We start from the raw sequence: 21,555 nt of genomic DNA on the forward strand, positions 1-21,555 counted from the left end.
GGTCGGCGGGGTGGGCAGGGGCGCTGGTGGCTCTGTCCAAGGTCTCCGGGAGTCGCCTCCGTCCAGGGGCTGTTCAGCGCCGGGGCGCTCGCGCTTGTCCCCAGGTAACCGAGATACTTTCTGCTCAGGTGTGGAGGGCTTCCTGCTCCTCCGCTCGGTGTTTCATCACCGCTTCGGTGTAAAAGTGGCAGAGAGTCAGCTCCCCGATCCAGGGAGGCGAGAGGCAGAGGAGGCTTTTTTCTGTCACTGTTGAGGGGGGTTTGTCAGTCTGGCAGGTTCTGCGAATGCCGTGCTTCCTTCTTTTCCGCTGTGTTTGCAGAATTGTGGCCTCTGGGGCAGGAAACTTGGAACTACAGAAATATTTGTACATTTTTTCCCTAGACCTGTTTTAACTCTAAAATCTCTTGAGGTTTAAGTGGCATCTCAGTGGAAGTCATGCAGTTTGCTTTGATGTTAGCGGGGTACAGAATATTTACTGGTAGCTTTCATGTTTAAGATAATTGTAGCGTCCATATGGAAGGAATGAGGGGCTGACAGTCTTCCTCTTGAACATGGAAGTGTGTATACTTGTGGCTCCTGTACTCTACCGTGATTTGCATGTCCAGTTCAGTCAGCTCCATGCTTGGGAAGCCTTCAGCAAGGCTTGGAGCTTGCTCTTTGTGCACACACACTTCGTGCCACTGTTCAAAGGTCTGGAGAGCTGCAGGCACACGCAGGCTGCCTGACTGGGAACGTGCAGCGAGGAGGGAAAAGGTCTCAGAGCCTTAATCTTGCAGCAGTCCTTTCCATCTCCCCCTGGGCCCAGTAACTTCAGTCTTCTGTTTTGTAGCAAGTGCTGTGAAGAGCTGAACATTTGTACAATACAAAAATCTTTAGGAAAATAAATGCATTTTTTTCAGGGAAAATATGCCAAGTTTAGTCCTAGAAACAATACACACAGCAGAATAGTAAATTAATGTCTTATCTCACTAGTTAATTCGTTTTAATTTCTAACTCCATTCCCAGTGCAAGTCAGAATGCATAGTGCTTCATGCATACATTCAGATTTGCACCTGTCTTCTGGTTAAGATGAGAGGATCGGAGAACAAAAAGGATCTGATACAAAGTTAAGCTTCTTCAAGCATGCAAAAGCCTTTTTAAATTTCATTTATTTATTTATTTATTTTTAAATGAGGCTAAAATCATTATTGGGTTTTATCTCTTCTGCCTATCTCAAATTTGGCATGTATGCAGGTACAATGAAACTACAGTCTTAGTGTCAGTTCTGGATGAAAGAACACCTGCTTGATTAATTTCTGTTGAACTTCTTTAAGAAATTCAAACCATTTTAATCCTACAGAGCTCTGAATCTTAGCAATGGTTTTTGTTACTATTAAAAAAGAAGAAAAGTTAATGAACATACTTAATTGAAGTTGCTTAATTTTGTATAGACTAGAGGGGATTTCAACAAATTATAAAATAAACATTAAAAAAATCAGTTCCTTCCAGGAATGGAATATGCTAAAATCTGAATGATGTTTTCTATTCACAGAGTAGGGCACGGGAACAGTCTGAATATAACTTAAGACGATGGCAGCACGCTGGAGAAGAATCCTGATAATATTTGTGGCAGCTCAAGTACTATTTGTGGTAAATGCCTTTGAGGAAGAGGATGTACCTGAAGAATGGATTCTTCTTCATGTTGTTCAAGGTCAGATTGGAGCAGGAAACTACAGCTATTTGAGACTAAATCACGAGGGCAAGATAGTCCTTCAGATGCGGAGTTTAAAAGGCGACGCAGACTTGTATGTGTCTGACATGACTCTGCACCCCAGCTTTGACGAGTACGAGCTACAGTCTGTAACTTGCGGCCAAGATGTTGTCCACGTCCCCGCGCACTTCCGCCGCCCCGTGGGAATCGGGATTTACGGTCACCCCTCTCACCTGGAGAGCGAGTTTGAAATGAAAGTGTACTACGACCGAACAGTTGCACAGTATCCGTTCGGCGAGGCTTCTTACAACCCCGAGGAGATGGAGGCCAACCAGAAATACTCACAGTCTACGGAAGATGAATCTCAGGATGAGGAGTCTGTTTTCTGGACCATACTTATTGGAATCTTGAAATTAATACTTGAAATTCTTTTTTAAATTGATACACATTGGACTAAGTCACACTTCAGCCTGTGAAACTGAACATGAATGACTTGCTGCAATATTGAATACTCTTGTTATGTTTCCTGAAGAGGTATTCAGGTTACTTTTCCTAAACCAGAAAGGAAGTGGGGGGAAAAAAGCCATATTTAATTTTATATTTTAAGTCCTCCCCTGTATGTATGTAAGATGAACAGCAAGCACAGTATCTGCAGTGTTCTACAGAGATCAGGGCTTAAAAATGGATGTAGAGTTGGGATCTTGTTAATATCACTTTAAACAGGTGCTTAGGAAAATCAACTCCAATTCAGTATTTTCTATTGTTTTTTATAAAGAAAAGTGAAATAAAGTGCTGCACTTCAGTGCCCCCTCTCAATTTAGAGCACATTTAAAAATAAAATGTACTCATTTTCTGAGCAAGTATCTCCAGTAAAACTAATTAGCAGGGGCTTCTGAGTGTATTCAAGTTGAGGAGCCTAGAGTGAAGGAAGGAAAAAACAATCAATCACCTAAGGGGATAGATGATCTATATTTTGACTGCTTGTGCTCTACATCATGTCAGCCATCTGTCAAGCAGAGGTCTGTCTGGTCACTCATCACCTCTGCAAATCCATGACCTGAATCCAGTACATGTTACTTCTTCACTGCTACAGCAGGGAGAGTAAGCCTTCAGCTGTTGTTACTTGTCAATACGACATTTTCAGTCCTTGTTAAAAGCAATGCAGCACAGAGTATCTTGAACTCAAGAGGTGTTTTCTTAGACCTCCCTTTATAGCTTTTTGTGATTGATTTTTTTAGTACATCTTTATAAATATTAGCTTGCAAAGAAAATCTCTGCTGAAAGGAATGTGCAGTGCATTTTGAGAAGGTCGGGTCATGCCCACTCCTCCTTGAAAGTCAGTTTTTCCAGGAGTATTTTTTGCTTTGGTTGAGTCTTTCAAAATAACCAGTTGCTATGCAAATAGTGTACATTTAAATTGCTCTGTAATTATCTTTTCACAGAGCTTACTGATGAGTGCACTGAAATAAACAAGTGTGTTACTATAATTTTATACAAATGGGGCATGTACAATTTAATTACTGAAAGTCTTTTTGAGTGGGAATTTGGCTTGTCTATCTCTAGCTAGACATCTGACAGGCTGTGATTAGTGACTTGTATCACAAAAAAAAAATCATTATATAGCCAAAATTAAAAGTTTATTTGGTAAAAAGAAAAAAAAAAAGTGGTATTGTTCCTCTTAAGAGTGGTTGGTTAAATAGCACCAAAGTATCACTTTAATTTGTGCAGGTAAGTTTTAGATAGCAATTTTGGGGGGGGGGGTTAGCCCTCCTTGCTGTTTTTCCCCCTTCTTCCTCCTCTTCTGGGAACGGGAGAGTCTTTCTGACAACAATCACAAATCCAGCGACCTAAGGAAAGAAAGTTATCAATTATTGGGAAACTACCTTTGTTACTCGCTCCTCTAGTTGTGCACCTTTCGCCATTCTAAGTGCTCACCTGTTTGCAGTACTTCCTTTAATGTAAACAACCCGTGCTTTTCCTTAAAATGTAAGCATCTTTTCTAAAAGGTATAGAAAGCAGCATCTAAAATTCACCCTCCCTTGCAGACTCATTACAGGTAAAAGCTTTTAAGAAGAGGTAGCAGTACTAGGGAGGTGGTTATTAGGAAAGAGCGTGACAGACTGTGCTTGAGTTTGCGAGGTGTATTTCCAGGTGAATGACCACAGCTGGAGGTTATGGACAGTTACTCAGAGCAGAAATGAGCAGCAGTAGAGGAACGTTGTTCTTCTGCCACAGGTAACAAGGGTCCCACTGTGGCACTTGTTTCAGCAGATTAAAATGCTGGCAGGGGTTCACTACCAGACTTTATACTGTCATTTGCTGAGGCAACAACAAAGGGCTGAGCAAAGAGAAGCATTTAATTGTTTTAAATTTCAACAGCTGGAATCATAAAGGCTGCTTCGGTGATTTTATAGCTTTGTAAGCATACAAACTATTTTGTTTAGATCCTGTCCTTAAGACAGTCTGAAAGTTAAATCGGCCACAGAACCTGTACTAAAGTGACATCAAGCTCCAGCACTTCCCGAAACAGGAATATACAGCGTATCTGAAGTTCGACAGTTACAGGGAATATTGTTACTGCAGAACGTGCAGCTACTGGGTACTTATTCGTGAACTTACCACGGATTTAGTATGACATGAAAAGCAACAGTACGACCAGTTATGTATATGCCTGAAGCTTTCTTTACACTGCCTTGAGCTGGCCAGGTGATGCAAGTGACCAGGTAATTTAAAGGTACACGCTGCCTGACACCTAGGTACTTCACTTCCAGCTTTGATGTTTAAGAAAAAAAGTGGGAAGGGGGTTTAAAAAGGTGTTTACAAATATTACATACTGAAATAATAGCACAAACACTTTATTATTGTGAAAGCTATACTCCAGCAATATGCAGCAATATAGCCTCTTTACAGGTTTCTGTTATGAAAAGAGGTAATTATTCTCAGTATTCCGTAGAAAAGGGGAAAAAAACAACCAAACCACCTAATTCTGAATGACTCTGTTTGGATTCTGTTGTAAAAGCCAATTATATTTCCTATACAGGAATTGCCAGGTTAAACTGTGCCCAACCAAATATGCAGAAATAAAGCTTATTAAAAAATCGGGTCCTACAGTGTGAATGCTTTCTTTCAGTATTTCTTACTCCTACCCGTCACACTTGTTTAAAACTATTTTTCCAAAGCAATGCATCTATTAATTCTGACAGAGGAAGCCCAGGACTCAGAGGAGGTGGGAGGGGGACAGTTAACTCTTACTTCATTACCTGAAGGGATAGCATCAAGCCCCACACAAAAAGTGTGATAACCACGGTCACATACGTCACAGAACATCATTTCTTCTTCGTGGTGAGGCTGCCCGCATACAATGCATGTTTTACACTCCATACATTGCCAAGGATAAGTCTTAATCATAGCAACAAGCTCCGGGGTCATATCAAGGCAAGAAGGGTGGCCTAGATTAAAACCAGTATGATTACTTTTATGTCTGAAATGAAATGTAAAATTAGTTAGACTGTTTGCTCTTACAGATGCTGCAGCTTAGCTCACCTCCTGGTGAGATCCCACAGTGTGCTAGTACATGTCACACTAAATAGAGATGGAGTCTTAACGAAGGACAGAAAAGGCAACTGAACTGCTGGTAGGCAAGTGTAGTACACTAAGTATTTCCACAAAAAGAGCTGTCAAACAAACTCCCTTAGGAATCTGCTTAGTGGGTGCAGATACTTACCACTGTTGTCACACTGGGAGCAATGTATAAGAGCTTCAGCTTTTCCTTTCTTGTTGGACTCCTTACCCTTCAGACAAATTCCACATATAGCATTTGGAATGACCTTTGGCTGGAAGGGTAGAAGAGGGCTATAAATTCATTCCAGAAGAATTTACAGATTTAACAGGAAACGTCATATACCTCCTTAACTCTTAAAATTAATGAACTATCTGTTATGATGTGTGAACCTTAAAACATGACAATAATTGACAAGCAGCAGCACTGGAAAAAACCATAGGTTAACTACAGAAAATTTTGCATTTGCACACGTAGTGAGTTATATGTAAATCAAACAGGAGCAAAAGCATGTACTCGCTTCTTCCTATGGATTCATCAGCTAACGTTGCCCTCAATATAAATTAAATGTGACATAGCATTAAAAATTTCAGTTTTTTTTTTTTCCCCAATATAGAATACTTCTTTATGAATCTCCATGCAGATTTCTTCTCCATGGAAGAAAGTAAATACAATTTTCCATTTGCATTACATTTGTCCCTAAATATGGAAAAATATACAAAAGAAAGAAACTTTGTTTTTGTATCTTTAGTTTCAAAATATCTGGTTAGCGATACTGTACACAGCTATCTGTTGTACCATTCTTTCTTGTATCCAGTCATAATCGCTGTAAGAAATACACACTCTTGCACTTAACTTCAGTTTTACATTCATCATCTTTCTAAATGATCATCTGGAGTTTATTTGGGCCCATAAGATCCATTTAGAAGGTAAGAGAGAAACAGCCAGCTGTTACAGCGAGTAACAGTGGTGTATGTATGCTGTGTCCCAACCCTAGAGATACACCAACAGTTTTATCCTGATGAGGACCAAGGAAGAAGTAAGGCATTACGAATTTCAGTGGTTACATTGTTGAGCTTTGATGACTGCAAAATGAAATTAGTGAGAAATAGGGTTTAAAATTAATACAGTACTCACTGATGTTAAATGGACTAGTGCCAGAGTTTTGAAAAAAATGTTGCTGCAAAGACGCAGCTAGTAGAGGGAGTTCGAGGCATATCCTGTTCTCTAAGGAACTAAACAGCTTGTCAGTAAGCAAGGAGAGTTCCAGTCAACTACCAGCCACATGTGGGGAGGGAGAAGAATGAAGTTTAATTTTAAAAATAAATTTAAAAAGTGAAAACAGAAATATATATATATGAAAAAAAAAAATATTACCAAGATCTTTTGCAATACAACTTATCTTTAAGTGTGTCTATTTCTCCAGCCAGTTTTTTCTGGTACCTAGCAAGGTAATTAATATCTTGACTCATTTTTAAGTAGTCAGGACACATTGCTTTAAGATTTATGAAGTTTTCAATATGCTTTTTAAGTTAAAATGGCTACAATCTGCTTCAAATTGTCTGGTCTAACGAGTTTTATTTAAGAAAACAAAACACCATACCAGATGTTTATGGGTAACTTCCTTCAAAAGATGACAGAGGCATTCATTCAGACTTTTTTTGCTTATTTATTTTAAAAAAAACAGAGTCAACCTGTTTTATACATAAATATAATAAAACAATAAAAGAAGTCTAACATTCACAAATGTCTCTACAAAATAATAAATATAATGGAAGCAAAACCACACATAAACTCTTTTACTGTTAACTATACTATGTGTCCTACATGTATACCTTTATACCCTGCTCCTCCCAACAAAAGTGGCACATGCTTAAACCTCGTCAGTGTTGCAGCATTTACCCTTCTGTTGTTTAGGCTATATTCTAATTTTTTTTAATTGGGCTTTCACCTATTTCTAAGTAAACCAAGCCTTTCTAGAATAGCAAGTGCACTTTTCTAATCAGCTTCTATTTGTTACAGATTTGTATTTTACTGCCTTTAATATACAGTAGCGTACTCCCTTGTACTCCAGCAAAACTAAAGTGAGCTACTTTTCGGTCACTGTACCTGCGTCAGGGTAGGTACAGTTAACACTCTGATACACATAATTCTAAAGCTAAACACTGATAGAGATGCATTTATTAACAATGCTTCCATCTGTTCTTTCTTCAGTAAATTGTGTTCATTGGAAATCATGCACGTTGTGGGGGTGAGAATTACAGCCTATTAATAATAAAGTTCCAACAGTACGGAAGTATTTTTACAAAAATGAAAAAAAAAATTAAAAATGCAACACTATTCACATTTCTAAACCCATAAATGGCTTTTAGAAATGCTATGAATAATGTCTATGAAATCCAAATGGGAAGTCATCATATTCCATCCGATTAGAGTAAATTTTGCTTTCTATGTCCTCGTCTTACTGGGATGAGGAAGGGAGCGAAAATGAATGCAGGGTCAAAATGATGACTGCCTGCTCTGTAAGTTTTCACTTCCATGCTGCTGTGCTGCAGCTCTCAAAGTAAGCATTCAAACTACACCATTTTTATAAGGTCCTATTCTGAATGCAGAGCGTTCCATTTTCATATACAGTGACCCGAAACAGAAGTGTTGTAAAATATCAATAATCTCAATACATTTCAGTTTTATGTGCAAAAAATCTCCTGTACTTTTAACAGTACCCTGTGTGTGCAATTGTAGTAGCCAGTCCTGCAGCAATAAAGACTCACTACTTGTAACATGACAAAATGTAAAACACACGCTAACCGTTCTTTGTTAAAGAACTGACAATAAAAATGGCTCCATATAAAATACATTATTTCTTTTACTCAAAAATAACTCAGTGGAAATGTGTGAATCCTGCAATACTCTCATAATGTGGCTATAACTATACATTTGCATGTTGATGCCACAGCAATTATCCTTCAATTTTAACTACATGCAACCAAAAGATTACTGTCCTACAAAAATAGTCAAATATTAGAGAACAATACAGACCAAAAGTATTACAAAGATTTAGAATTCACAGGGACAGCATTTTAAATCAGTTAAGTATTCAGCTGTAAGTGCCTTAACATTCAGGCACACACGATTTATCATTATCTGGTGCTTTTATAGACTAACAAACAAGAATCTTTCTGTCTTACCAGTTAAAACAGCTCATGTGAATTGGGTTTACTGAAAGCATTTAAACATTCCCACAAACGAGAAAGCCTCCGCTCACCGTCCCAACGCATCACCACCACATCTGAGTTACCAGCAGCCCGATGGGCTGATGCAGGCAGGGTACGCTGACACTGCAAGTAATTCCTCGTTACTAACACAGTCGGTGATTCTGAACCAGTAGGTAATTGCTATTTTCATATTCATTTTCAAAATGCAATGCTGTATTCTACCATTACCCTTCTACAATTAGAAGTTCAGAACTTTGCAGAAAGTTCTGCTACATCAGTCCTCTCCCTATGCATTCATAAGGCCATTAAATAGATTGGACTAATCAAACACTCAGGCATCTCACAGCTCAGGGAAACTCAAATCAGCGTCACACAAACTAAAGTTAAAAAAAGCTAAAAAAAAAAATAAATTTCAAGCTGCAACTTTGGATTTCATGTTCATGGGAATATTGGTATGCATTCTGAGTCTACAACAATTTGCAAAGTTACATATAAAAAATATACATATGGTATCACAGTCTAAATCTCCGTATTTTGCATATTTCTTAATAAATTCCTGAAAAGAGAAAATGCAACTGGAGCTTGCTATCTGTTATGGACTTGTACAGATACTGTATGTAAAGAAAATTTATCAAAGCTGTCAAATTCTTGCTGGAAATTAGCTTCTTAAGATAAATTGTAGTTTATTTACTCTTAACTTGGTAAATACAGATAGTAAATATTTATGAATATAAAATACAAGCCATCAACAGCTCATTTTTGCTGAGACAGTTTGTCAATATCTGCGACCTTGTCACTGACAAAAAGGTTCTTTTTTCCACAACCCCTCTTAACGAGCATTCCTGATTACTAAATGCTAAGCCTTATCTTAATGTAGTGTTTTCCCCCTTGATGGGTCTATTCCTGCTCCCACCTAAGTCAATGGAAAATTCCCATTCCTTTCAGTGGAACAGGATTAGGCAATAATGTGCTTTAAAAGTGTTACATCATATTCGGATCCTCTCTTAGTATGCAGAATAATAACACATCAATAATGCATGTCAATTCCCATTTCTTCTAAAAAGTATTTTTATCTTAATTTTTGAAATTATTATACAGTAATACTGATGATTTGGGTCTTAGGTTTGGCAATCACTGCTTGACAGCTGAAATGTCTTAACAACGTCATCAAGTTTTTAGCTTGGATAAAAGCATATTGCCCACAAAAGTTTCTACATATTATGAACTACATATAAAAAGCTATTTATTTTCCATATACTGTTAAAGTGGTTACGTAGTGTTGCCCACACAACTGTAGTAAGCTTCTTGCCTTCCATCCTATACATTATTATACCTCAGGATGAAAGACTATTTAAAATGAAAGTCATAACCATATGTTCAGCCGCATAGCTGCACTTCACAGCACTGATCTCTTGATATGCTGCCATACTAAACAGCAGGAAAAAAAACCAAACGCATACTGAATGCTAGTTATAAACTGGCAAGTAACTCTGACTGCTGTGGTAAGGCAGACAGAAAGATGCAGAGTTCCAATGATAAATCCACAATGGATTTTTCTGGTGTCACTGCCTGGGAATCTGAGAAGTTAACAGAAGCAGAGGCCACTGTATAGCTAAGGTAAAGGAAAGCCCCACATGAAATAAAAGCAAAAAAGGAAATAAGGAAGCAAACAGATGGAGCACACAACAGGAGAGCAGCTAGTCAAGTACAGCAAGCAGAAGTTCCATATTACTGAAAAAAAATAGGTATTTCAGGGAGAGGCTGGTCAGTAAAGAAGTTCAGTCAGGGGCTTTTTTCTTCTACCTTGTACCCAGGAACTGATTTGGATAATACAGAACGTTTGGAACCATCTTTTCTTGGAGTAGCACTTTTGTCTCTTGTTTTTTGTCTTCCCTGAAAAGAATCCTCCTGGTTGTCTGTGGCGCAATCACCTTCAGATACATTGCCAGACGAATTGTCCTATAATAAAAATACCATAGCTATATTTTTTATTTTTTTGATAGACAATCTTTCCTATGCCCCTCAGAGCCAACGTAAGTAAGAGAAGGACACATCTTTCCTTCTGCAAAAGCATGAGGTACACCACAATCTGTAACACTTCTGTTCATAATCTTCACTATCTATTATTTCTCATGCTAGCAGACTGGCAGCAGCAACAGCAGTCATGTTTTCCAGTTGGTCTTGATACAAGAGTAGGGAGCATAACAGTGTAATTCTTTGAACCATTTTCCTTCAAAAGTCAGTAAGAAATCCACTATTTGTAAGATGGTGTTTACAAAGTAAAGGGCCAGCAAAAAGTTAAAAGTGCCCTTGCTGTGCATTTAAAGTGTACTACCAAACAGCACTGCCTTGAATTAAACATGTGAAGGTTTTTTCTGCCACCCTCATCTACTGTTTTCACCAGGAGCAATTTAAATCTTTCATTTGGATTGCAGCAGAGGAATGCCATCAAAGGCAAAACACACTTCAGTATTTAATACCAGAACAAAACAACAGAATTTATGATACAGTTAAAGCTTTTTTTTTTTTCTTTTTTTTTTTTTTTTGAGGAATGGGGAGGCAAGAAAGAATGGAAGAGGCTCAAAGAGGGTGAGAGATCAATGTAAGCATAATTAAGAGCAGCAGCACAAGATTTTTCTCAGAAAAGTGTTAATAAAGGCCTCCAAAAAGCTCCAGAAGAAAGGAATATGATTAATCATATTTATTACAATAAAAAACAAAAGGCCAAATAACAATGGTGCCCTACAGTAAAAGGCACTCTGAACAAACATAATAGTAATCGGCCTATGCCCCAGAGCCTGAAACCAAAACAGATAAAACAAAAACAGGGCAAAAGGAGGAATATAACACAAAAGCACAGCAAACTATATAGCAACAAGAAATTGTATGTTTCACCATTATTTTAGGGGAAGGGTTATTCAGGACAGGCTCCTTAAAACACTCAAGATGAAAATTGCTACCTGCCTCCAACAATGGGGAGAGTGAAAAAGGAAAAAGCATGAAGCATATTGTAGGACTCACCAGGGAGATCTGACGAATGGTAGGTAGCCCAAAAATCAGGAAAAGAGGCCTGACAACTGCCCATCTCTGTGTTCCAACAGATATTTTTCCTGAACAATATGTCCCAATGACCAGCAAAGAATCCCTGCTCCCACAGTCAAATCCGCTTCACAGGAATCTCATTTTAAATTTTCCCAACACTCTTCCAACACAAGGACATTTTTTCTGGTGTTACTGCCTGGGAATCTGAGAAGTTCTCTGAATCTGAGAAGTTCTCCATTCTGTCACCAAAAAGACTTCTGAACTTCTGTGAAAAATGAATGGATAGTCTGCTCGGTCCAGTTACTTTTCTTTGCCATTAAAGGGAATGGAAGTCAGTGGAAAAGGGAACTGGGAAGAAATGGTTAAAGACCAACTGTAAAAATGCTGGAGTGTGATTGAACCAAAATTTTGAGTTGACATTTAGCATGCTAAGTTTATATGAATTTATTTTTCTCCAAAAAACACAAGCAGAAAGGGTATATTAACAGCTCTCTCTCCCTTGTTAGCCTAAAAGTCGACCCCTTCCTTTCTTCTTCAGTTACATCTTATTAATATTCAAAAAAATTAAATGTTTATGTGGTGAAATTTACCATTATATAGACCCACCATCTAACACGTTTGTCAACTGAACTAGGTTTAAACTTCTGGAAAGTGATTGTCACCAACATACTAACAACACCGATATACCAATGGTTCAGTTGTACTCAGGCAGCTCATCTGAAGTTCAGCTGCTCTTAAACACTTAAAACACTATTAGGTATGTGAAAGTTTCCCTTAACCTCCAGTAACAGTTCATTTTGTGTTTGCATAAATAGAACATAAACATCTTTTTAAAGATGTATTGTAAAGTAAAAAAAAAACCAGTGCTTTTTATCTTCTCTTTAAATTGGATTAAAGTAACTGTTTCTGCACTACTTCCTGCTCCTACGTTGCAAGAAGAAAAAGTTATCAGGCTATCAATACCCTTGCTTTCGTGACAGAGTCTGTGTGACTGTAATAGCAAAATACACTGTGACCTGAACCACAGTGTTGATTCCTCTCAGCAACACTAGCGACTTGCCCTCGGGGAAAAGGGCATAACAAAGAGCTGCAGTTGGGAAGATTCTCCAAGGTCTCTTCAGGAAGAAAGAAGAAAAAGCCTAACATTTCAACTATTTGTTTGATTTACTTTAAAAATGGATCAAAACAGAAAGCTGGGGAGAAATGTTACAAAATAAAGAGAAGTACTAAAAAAAAGGGAGTACACTTTTGGTTGATGATTCTCCTTCATCTTGTAAACAATCATTCTACTAAGAAACTACTGAAACTAACAAAAGTGAAGGGAAAGGATTCTTTTGTTGAAGAATACTTTCAATTTGCCTCACCGAATTGCCTTTGGTTTTCCGCTTTTCATCACCTCGCCCTTCCTCTGCGTCATCTGAATCTCCATCACTGTCTAATGCAGGCAGCTCTGGATCCAGGGGAGGTTCATAAAGAGCCGTGTTTAATGGCAAGTAACGAAGTTCATCTGGAGAGTATCTAAAGTTAAAAAATAAAAAAATAAATAAAATAATTTCATGTGTACTTTATGCATAAATATTAAGTCACAGCATACGAAGACCTCAACGAGAAAGTAAAAAAAGTTCCCTGTTTTCAGGAACACGCAGTTCTGAATGCATAGGAAATCTACTAATATCTCCTCCCAAATAGGACACAATATAGTGCTTGTTTTCTTTGTATAGCAGCTATTTGTGGAACACAGGAAGAGTGTATTTGCAGTGTTCCAAACCTACATAATCACAAGAGGCCACAGAACCCCTAAAAACTTTTAACCAATCCCTGTTAACATGCCCAACAGACTACACACTTTGTTTATAAATGTACAGTGCCCACATAGCTTGTGCACAATTCTAACCCAGGGCACACAGCCAGCTAGGGTACAAAGCAAAGAATATAGCTATATGTCTGAGTTACTTGATTACTGAAGGAGAAAAAAAATGCATATTAATATATAATTTCAGAAGAATGTGAAGATCTAATCACATTACTTATAGTCAGATATAGCTTAACATGTATAATCCACCCCTTTTAAAACTTTAAATACTAAGAAAAAAGTTAAAGTCCTCTTACTATTAAGGACAAGCATTGTAAAGAGTAGGATATTATTTTGATGCATATTGAAAGGCTCTGTCCTTCATTAAGAAGGATAAGTAGTTTCACTTGCAGCTTGTAAGTGCAAAAATAAACACGGTATCTAGTATTTTTAATTCAATTAACTGAATGAAATTTAATTCCTTCAAGAAAGTCCTGTAACATGCAAATTTGGAGTGGGCTGTATGCACACACACTGGAATGAGCAAGGCATATGCAGATACAAAGCTTCTCTAAAAAAAAGTTGTGCATGTATGAGCACATTTCTGTTTTACAGATGGTAAGACTCAGGAAACAATTTTCAAATCAGTTGGTATCTGTCAAATGGGAGCATGCCACCAGGTAGTCTTAAATGAGTGTAAACAGTCAAGTACACATTTTTCATTAAATATAAAGATCCAACTAGCAATACTTACAAATCCAACATTAAACTTAAGCCACAAGACCAATCAATTTTTTAATTTAAATTTAAAACTTTCTAAAAATTGAAAAAAGGACAGTAAGACTGTCACACGGAAAACATGTGATCGCAAGCCAGCATTACAGCATTTTGATATAGCAACATTAATCTTAGCACACATGCAGAGACAGATGATAAGTAAACACATGAGGGTGGCAGGAGTGAAATCAATGTCTCTTTTTACCACAGTAAACATCTGAGCAGGTCAAATCTCAGGCACTGCGATACATCAGCAGAGACAGTATTCTTGCAGCCAGTACTGCTTTGTTGACAAAAGCTGTCTCGCTATGCACCTATTAGACTACCAACTGTCTCAAACATAAAATTAATTCAAAACCTTACAACTGAAATGTTTTCCACCTGCAAGATGGAGAGAAAATAGATGAGTGCAACAGAATTGGCAGTTATGACACTTTTAAAATACCTTTTGTAGTACTCCTGGAACTGACCGGGTATGAGAGCCACTGGATAAGGACTAACCTTTGTTCTCTCTGTAGGCAAGATTTTGTATTTTCCTTGAGGCACCTGGATAATCTGTATTGTTTAATACAAAACAATGATGTTTGTGTTTCACATACAAACTCTTGAACCTTCCTCACCATCTACATCCCCCCTCCCCCCAATTATTTTTTAACTAGCCAGTTTTATCAAGTTGGAACAGCTACCCGAGTTCTTCCATTCATTAATGGAATCTTCCAATCCAATTCATTAAAGCAGTAAGCAATCCCACTCATGAAATAATATTAATTAGTGATTAGCCCAATCACTAAGTATCTAGTGAACTGAATTAATATTAGGTAAAACTACTTCTAACAGCATATTATGTAAAATTATTTAAAAATTAAAATCTAACAATTGAAACAGTAAACATTAACTTTTGTGACTGGCATCTTTTGCATGAATTATCATTGATGGTCCATCTTGGTAGAGGGTAGCAAGAACATGTCCACCTAATTCTGAAAACAGACTGTACTATAAAAAAATACTATTAATAATACAAACATACAGAAAAAAAAGCTTACACAGGAGCCGCCTTTCCCTTAGAATTAAATAAAACTAATTATCTACTATCTTGTCTCTAACGTGGGTCAGTACCAGAAAAATGTAAACTTTCTGTAACAGACTGCCACGTAACAATTTGCATAGAGAAAATTTTTGCTTTACTGTCTTGACCTGCTTAAAAATGACAGCTTTTTTTTTTTTTTTAAATCAGGCACTATTTCAGAAGCATGAAATATATCCAATACAAAAATAATATAACACCTAACAAAAACAAGGGCACAACATCGACAGGCAGCACTCCTTTAGAGAATAAGTATTTTTTACTCTAGGTATTGTTCAGACAAAATTTTGGAGGTGTTCCAACAACTAATTAGCCATTTAAATGATACAATAGAAACAGAAGCTTCTCAGTAACCTAAACTTCCCTCTTAGCAGATTAAAGACATGACAACATAGTAACACTGAAATTTTTAAAGCTTCCTACAGCAAGTATGTTCAAGTTAAAAAAAAAAAAAAAAACAAGAGTTTTCACACTAAATATATTTGAGATTATTACTTTTAACAGTATTTCCCATCTAACAGCAAAACTGTTGAAGTCCCTACATGACTGAAACAAGACCAATCAAAACCCTTGATAATAAACTGGTTAAAATGGTACTAAAACCACCTTTACTAAAACAAGCAAGGAGATCCCTACTGACATCGATAAGAAATTTAAATCTGCCTACATGTGTCTGTAAATCAAAATAGGCTCTTCTTTCTTCCATCCGTTCTCGGTTTAAGTTGCTGTTGAATTCTGCAGCTTTCTTGGCAGCTTTCTTAATATATTCTGGAACTTTACTGGCTTCTACTTTCTGTGTGTTCTGCTGCTGCATTTGCTGGAATAAAAATAATTATATTAAATCACATACATTTCACTATCAGTTTGAGAACAGCCTTTTCTTACACTCCACATGTTACAGATCTGGTTCACTTATATGCCAGTTACTTACAGAGTACTCTTTATAATGATCTGTTATTCGCTGACGTTCTTTCTCTTGCAGTATAACAGAATACTCAGCATGTTTGGCAGGGTATTCTTTAATCATAAGATCAATTACTTCATCACTACGCAAAGCTGTTAGACCTAAAATAGATAAAAGCAATAATGATGCTATCTGGCAAAACTTGCTGTACGTTATTTATATCCTATAATGATCAACTCAAGCTATGAAGCAGCTAAAGACAACAACCTGCTGTGCACAATGCTTCTTTCTCTCCCAAGCAGGAGTGAACTCGTGCAGTTTAGCCTTCAAGGCTGATCAGGAGTTTGCTTCTACCCAAGGAGGTAAGGCTTATTTTTCTTGCTTACAGCTACTCAGCCACCTACTAAACTCCTCTGAGAGGCAGAACCTTTGTTCTAAGTAGGACCTGGTGAACTGTTAGTTTCAGTTTCCAAAGTTGGTGAAGTGAGTTTCATTAACTTGTGGAATTTTAACTGAAATTATGAGGTTTACTAACCTCTCTCTAGAAATCAAGGAACAATCACTGTGAGGGCAATTCAGAGCAGCAAAACTGCACACAGACTCCTGACTCCCAACGAAAGCACGTGAAGTTCAGAGGTCAGAATGCCTCAGTTTGCAGCTGCAATGCAGAACTCCTCCTTTAAAGGATACAGCACAACTGATCTCCAACCACTGACAACAAAATGCAGGTTAACTTATGTTACTACCAGGACACACTGATTATAAAAATAACCTCAAAAAATAGGGATAGCTAATTCAGCACACATCTTTACTGGACATATGAGGCAGAATATAGCATTTTGCTTCTACTGATAAAAATTAGATACTCTCACGTATATTTAAATCTAAAAAAAAATAAAAATCAAGAGAGCTCGCAAGTGAGAAATAACAGTGATGCATCAAAGACAGTTAGTATATAAAATTACATTACATTTGCACACATCCACGACAGGCACCATTTAATCTCTAACATGCTCCAAGTCACATGTATTAGTAGAGGAAGAAAAAAATACTTCAGGCTCTTTCAATATAAGCCGCATCAATGACATCATTCCATCTCAAGTACATTAAAGTGCTTTCATACACACCCTTCTAACACATAAGCTGAACCGTCTAAGACACACTCATGTTTGCTGAGTTCCAATCAACTCAGCAAAACAAGACTGATGTACTTTTTAATTTGAAAAATTATGGTGCTGTCTTTCCTAGGAGAAGAAGGTTCTAAAAGTTAATTTTCAACATAGAAGGGATTTTGCTCAGTAATTAGAAGAGATCAAAAATTATTTTTTTTATAATAAATCTGGAATACTGATACCTCACGGCCAAATTACACAAATGAGTAATGAACCAGTTTTCATTTCAGAATTTACATTTTCAGTTGAGGAGTGATGCATTTCTTCTCTACCAAACTGAATCACATTTTCTGCGTGTCATATTTTTAATACCACGACAAGGAATCTAACAATTTGTTTTCTTACCTAGCGTGCACTGAGTCTCTGTGATAACATTTAGTTCTCTGAGGTAGAGCTTCTCCTTGTGAGATAGATCTCGTCTTTCTAAATCTCCAAAGAAAACAAAAAACAGTAATAAAAATGTGCATGGTTACTCAAACTCCCCCATAAACAGTGTCTAAGTATTTTGTCAATTTTATTTCCAGGCAGTGAGAGTCTGTATTATACTAGTATTCATACAAACACAATTAATTTTATGAGTTAATTTTAAATTTAATATACACTGTAGGCACATGGTCAATTTTTCTCAGGACCCTGCCTGTGGTTATGATTTACTCTGAAGAAACCTGACATATGAGCTTAGGATGCAGGAAACACTATCAAGCACTGAAGGTACATTCTTGTTTTCTTTTTTCTCTTAGTATGCCTTTTAAAATAAATTCCATGACAGAAGAACCAGATTTGGCAATTCTGAATAACGAAGGCTCAAATCCTAGAACTGACCAATTAATTTTTTTAAATTTTTCCACAGTGTAGAAATGTTGCCACAATGCAGAAAACAGAATATAGAGATAAAGCTATATAGCAAGAAATCACCAACAAAATATTTAAAAATAAAATTGAGTTTGGTTTTCAAAAGATACTTGCTGATCTAACCCCCAAATCAGACCTGTTTACAGATTTTCAGTAAGTATTAAGTTCCTCTGAAAACCACAGTATGCATTTTCAACATGCCAGTAACAAAAATAAAAGGTACAACACACACAATTCAGGCCTGCCTTTGTCAGGGTCTTTTTTTAATCAGTTGGCTCATGCTATAGTCAAAGAGACACAGATTACATCCAAAATGTACAAAGATTTTTAGAAGAAAAACTTTAAAAATAAATACCTGGATATTTTCTTTTAAAGGAAGTCACACCCAAATATTCACTGACTTGCTCCTGAAGCATATAGTATTCTCCTGTTTCATCCGGTGGCCACTTGTATTCTATCAAGTTTTCAAAAGTAGCTGTATCTAAGTATAAGAACAACGTTAGAACAAATTAAAGAATCCTTAAGAGGGATACTTACATTTCTAGAAATTCAATAATTCCTATTTATATGCCTATGAACAACATCTATGAAGTCAGACAAGCACTTTAGAAAACTGCATCCTGTTAACCCATTTCAAAGTCACTTTTTTACACCCCACTTCACATATACTTCTCCAAACCAGCATTCATCAGTATGCTGAGGGACAGAATATGAAGAAAGGGATATTCATGATCAGGACACCAAGAAAAGCAGTGTCAAAATTCATTCAAAAAATATGTAATGTTTTAAAAACATGTAAGCTGTGCTTCTGAATGTAAAATTAGACGCAGTACAATTTGTGCTGTTTTAAAATAAAGTGTCTTTAAATATGCTGGGAGAAAAAGACAGCTAGCAACTCACAGGACACTGCCTCAATTCAGAAAGATACGTAAAGAATACAAAAGCAAAGAAAGAGGAGCTTAAGCATATCAAACAATACAATAAGATTAGCAATAAATAAGTGAATTGTAAAAAATTGTATTACCCAAGGTCCTGACTAGAAGTTTCACAGCTCCGAGAACTGTCCCCTGAACCCATACGTCGTCTTTTGGATGGCTGGCTGCTGTCATTGGAATTTTCTTCTGTGTCATCCTGAAATGAAAATGAAGATAAATATTTTAAAAATTGAGAGTATTCCACAAATAATGTAAAACACCAAAAAATATTGCAAGGCAATCCACAGTTTAAATATACCTGAACTACTGAGCCATTTAATGGCATTCTTTACAAACAACTCACAGGACAGTTTATGTAGCAAATTATTATTTTCTATAAACCAGCTGCGTGACACATAGTGGCACAGAGGAAAATTGGGTAGTTTCTCACTGATTGTGTAGGTGGAGCACTGAATCAACAGAGCTGTGGCTCTGACCACTAAGTTCATCGTTCTTGATGCAAACTACCTACGGCACCAGCACGGCCAGACAGCTGTAGACCCTACAAACTTCCCTCACTGGTGACAGTCAGGGCCAAGACTAATTCATTTAATCAGGCCAGCTCTCAAAAGCAACAGCAAGGGCAGAGCACAAACACCAAGCCCTTCCTAAGAGCTGATGCTAAGAAAAGCAAGGGAAATCTTACCAAAAGCAACACAGGAGTTTATGGACAAACTGTTAAAATAAAAGGAATGGTATACAGTTTACAAAAAGATATGATGATTGCAAGTAGCAAAGACTTGTCTTTTGTAGGGAAAAAAAAAAGAAAAAAGCTGAAACAGAGACAGAAGACAAATTTAATCTTCAGAACAAAGCTATTACACGGGAACATTTAGAAGTTAACTTACAAGTGTCACTATTCAGACTTCATAAGATCTATATAAAAAAAGGGAATAAAGGGTGAAAAAAATAGAGAAGAAAATAGAGTTCAGTAAAATCTCACAGACTAATGATTCCATTGGCCTTCTTGTGGTTTCACTGCTTTGTTGTCTAATAACACCATACAACTCCTACCTAGTGCTCATCATTAACAACTCACAAAGTGTTTAGTGATCACCCTTGCGTGATTGTAACTGAGACAGAAGGTAGAAGTGTTCAATTGAATCACCTATTGTTACCAGTCACAGAGGCAAGAACAAGAAAACTCTTTAAGTAACTGAAACTCTGGAGTAGTATGAATCACCTTTCATAACTTCTGTGAAAAGTTTAAGAAAGAAGATTTAAACTCCAGAATAAATGTTTAAATAAATGTCAGAAATAAATGGATCAAGCCCACAATTATACTTATCTATTAAATAATGACAAGACCAATTATTAGATCTACCTTAGGTATATATCACTTGAAACATCATTTAAAAAGATTCCAGGAAATGAGAATACATTACTTTCATTACATAACATTTCGCAGAACTATTGTCAAGAGAGACCATAGGGAAAAAACATTTGTCTCCTGTATTTTTGGTTTATTTCATGCTTTACACAACTCTTTACAGTTTGTTTTGGTTTTGGTTTTTTTTCCTTTCTTGTGGAGGAGTATCTTTCATACAGTAAGAACAAAAATTTAAAAGCAAAATTGAATGAAACTGTGTTTTCCTAATGCAGCTATACTTAAAGTGGCACCTCCTAGTAGTGCACCACCTACTAGTGCACCACCACTAATAATACTAATAATAGTACAGTACTAATAATAATACAATTTACTAGTATTGCCAAGAAGACCCTGTAGAAAATTCATTAAACAAACCAAGTAGCAGTTCTCAATGACAACAGTATCGCACTAGAGTACTTCGTGACACAGCTATGACTCATCAGCAGTTCATCCCTACTTCACGCATGGAACCTTAATGCACTCCAAACCTTTTCAGCTACCAGACAAAACCATGACCAGGGCCAAACCCATGCTTTGCTAAACCAAAGCTACCACAGCTCTTCAAAACATTTTTAATACACAGATCTCAACCTCACAGTTAATAGGAAGAGCCTTGTATCAGTTTCTGCTTTTGCTTTGATTTTTTTAGAATGTGGTATTCCTAAAAAATATGAGCACCTACACCACAGGAGAGATGAACGTCCTCTATTTTTATCTTTGCTTTCTTATTTGCCAAAAACTTCAGCAAATTCAGTCACACAGACTCACAAACACTAGGAAATTAGGCAGTTTGTTGCAGAGGACTTTGCAGAAAAAGTGAAAGCATTTGCATCGCACTGAGACACGCTGTATTCAACCAGTTACCGAGCCAACAATGATAATTAGGGACAGTCTGGCGGCTTTCTTTACATGGAAGGGCAAACTTTGCCAGAAAAGCCCCCTCCTCCCATAAAAACGCACGTTTCTGTAAAACGCCCGTTAGTCCTTAAGAAACAAGGCCACAGTGCGAACTCCTGGCACACGCACCAGCTACAAGCCCTGCGTAACGACCCCGCATTACATAACCGAAACGCCTGAACTGCCAAGGCATCCTGCAAAAAGTGACTCCCAACCGGCAGCCGAGGG

At 37.1% G+C, this 21,555-nt stretch overlaps 2 protein-coding genes across 2 annotated transcripts; one reads left to right on the top strand and one right to left on the bottom strand.

The window, feature by feature from the left end:
* Nucleotides 1-1,545: 1,545 nt before the first annotated feature.
* CUNH6orf120 (chromosome unknown C6orf120 homolog) lies at nucleotides 1,546-2,368 on the top strand. The gene has a single exon (XM_010173813.1). The coding sequence runs from the start codon at nucleotides 1,570-1,572 to the stop codon at nucleotides 2,125-2,127; it is 558 nt and encodes a 185-aa protein (XP_010172115.1). The 5' UTR covers nucleotides 1,546-1,569; the 3' UTR covers nucleotides 2,128-2,368.
* Nucleotides 2,369-3,318: 950 nt separating this feature from the next.
* Nucleotides 3,319-19,212, bottom strand: PHF10 (PHD finger protein 10). The gene is given in 12 exon segments (XM_010173814.2): nucleotides 3,319-3,537; nucleotides 4,951-5,139; nucleotides 5,415-5,523; nucleotides 10,268-10,423; nucleotides 12,871-13,024; nucleotides 14,521-14,630; nucleotides 15,827-15,976; nucleotides 16,091-16,224; nucleotides 17,581-17,664; nucleotides 18,443-18,555; nucleotides 18,557-18,568; nucleotides 19,112-19,212. Coding segments are annotated over 12 exon segments (1,350 nt in total). The 5' UTR covers nucleotides 19,165-19,212; the 3' UTR covers nucleotides 3,319-3,451.
* Between the last annotated feature and the right edge of the window lie 2,343 nt (nucleotides 19,213-21,555).

This window comes from Antrostomus carolinensis, unplaced genomic scaffold, assembly GCF_000700745.2.
Source record: "Antrostomus carolinensis isolate BGI_N321 unplaced genomic scaffold, ASM70074v2 scaffold51898, whole genome shotgun sequence".
In the NCBI taxonomy this organism is placed as follows: domain Eukaryota; kingdom Metazoa; phylum Chordata; class Aves; order Caprimulgiformes; family Caprimulgidae; genus Antrostomus; species Antrostomus carolinensis.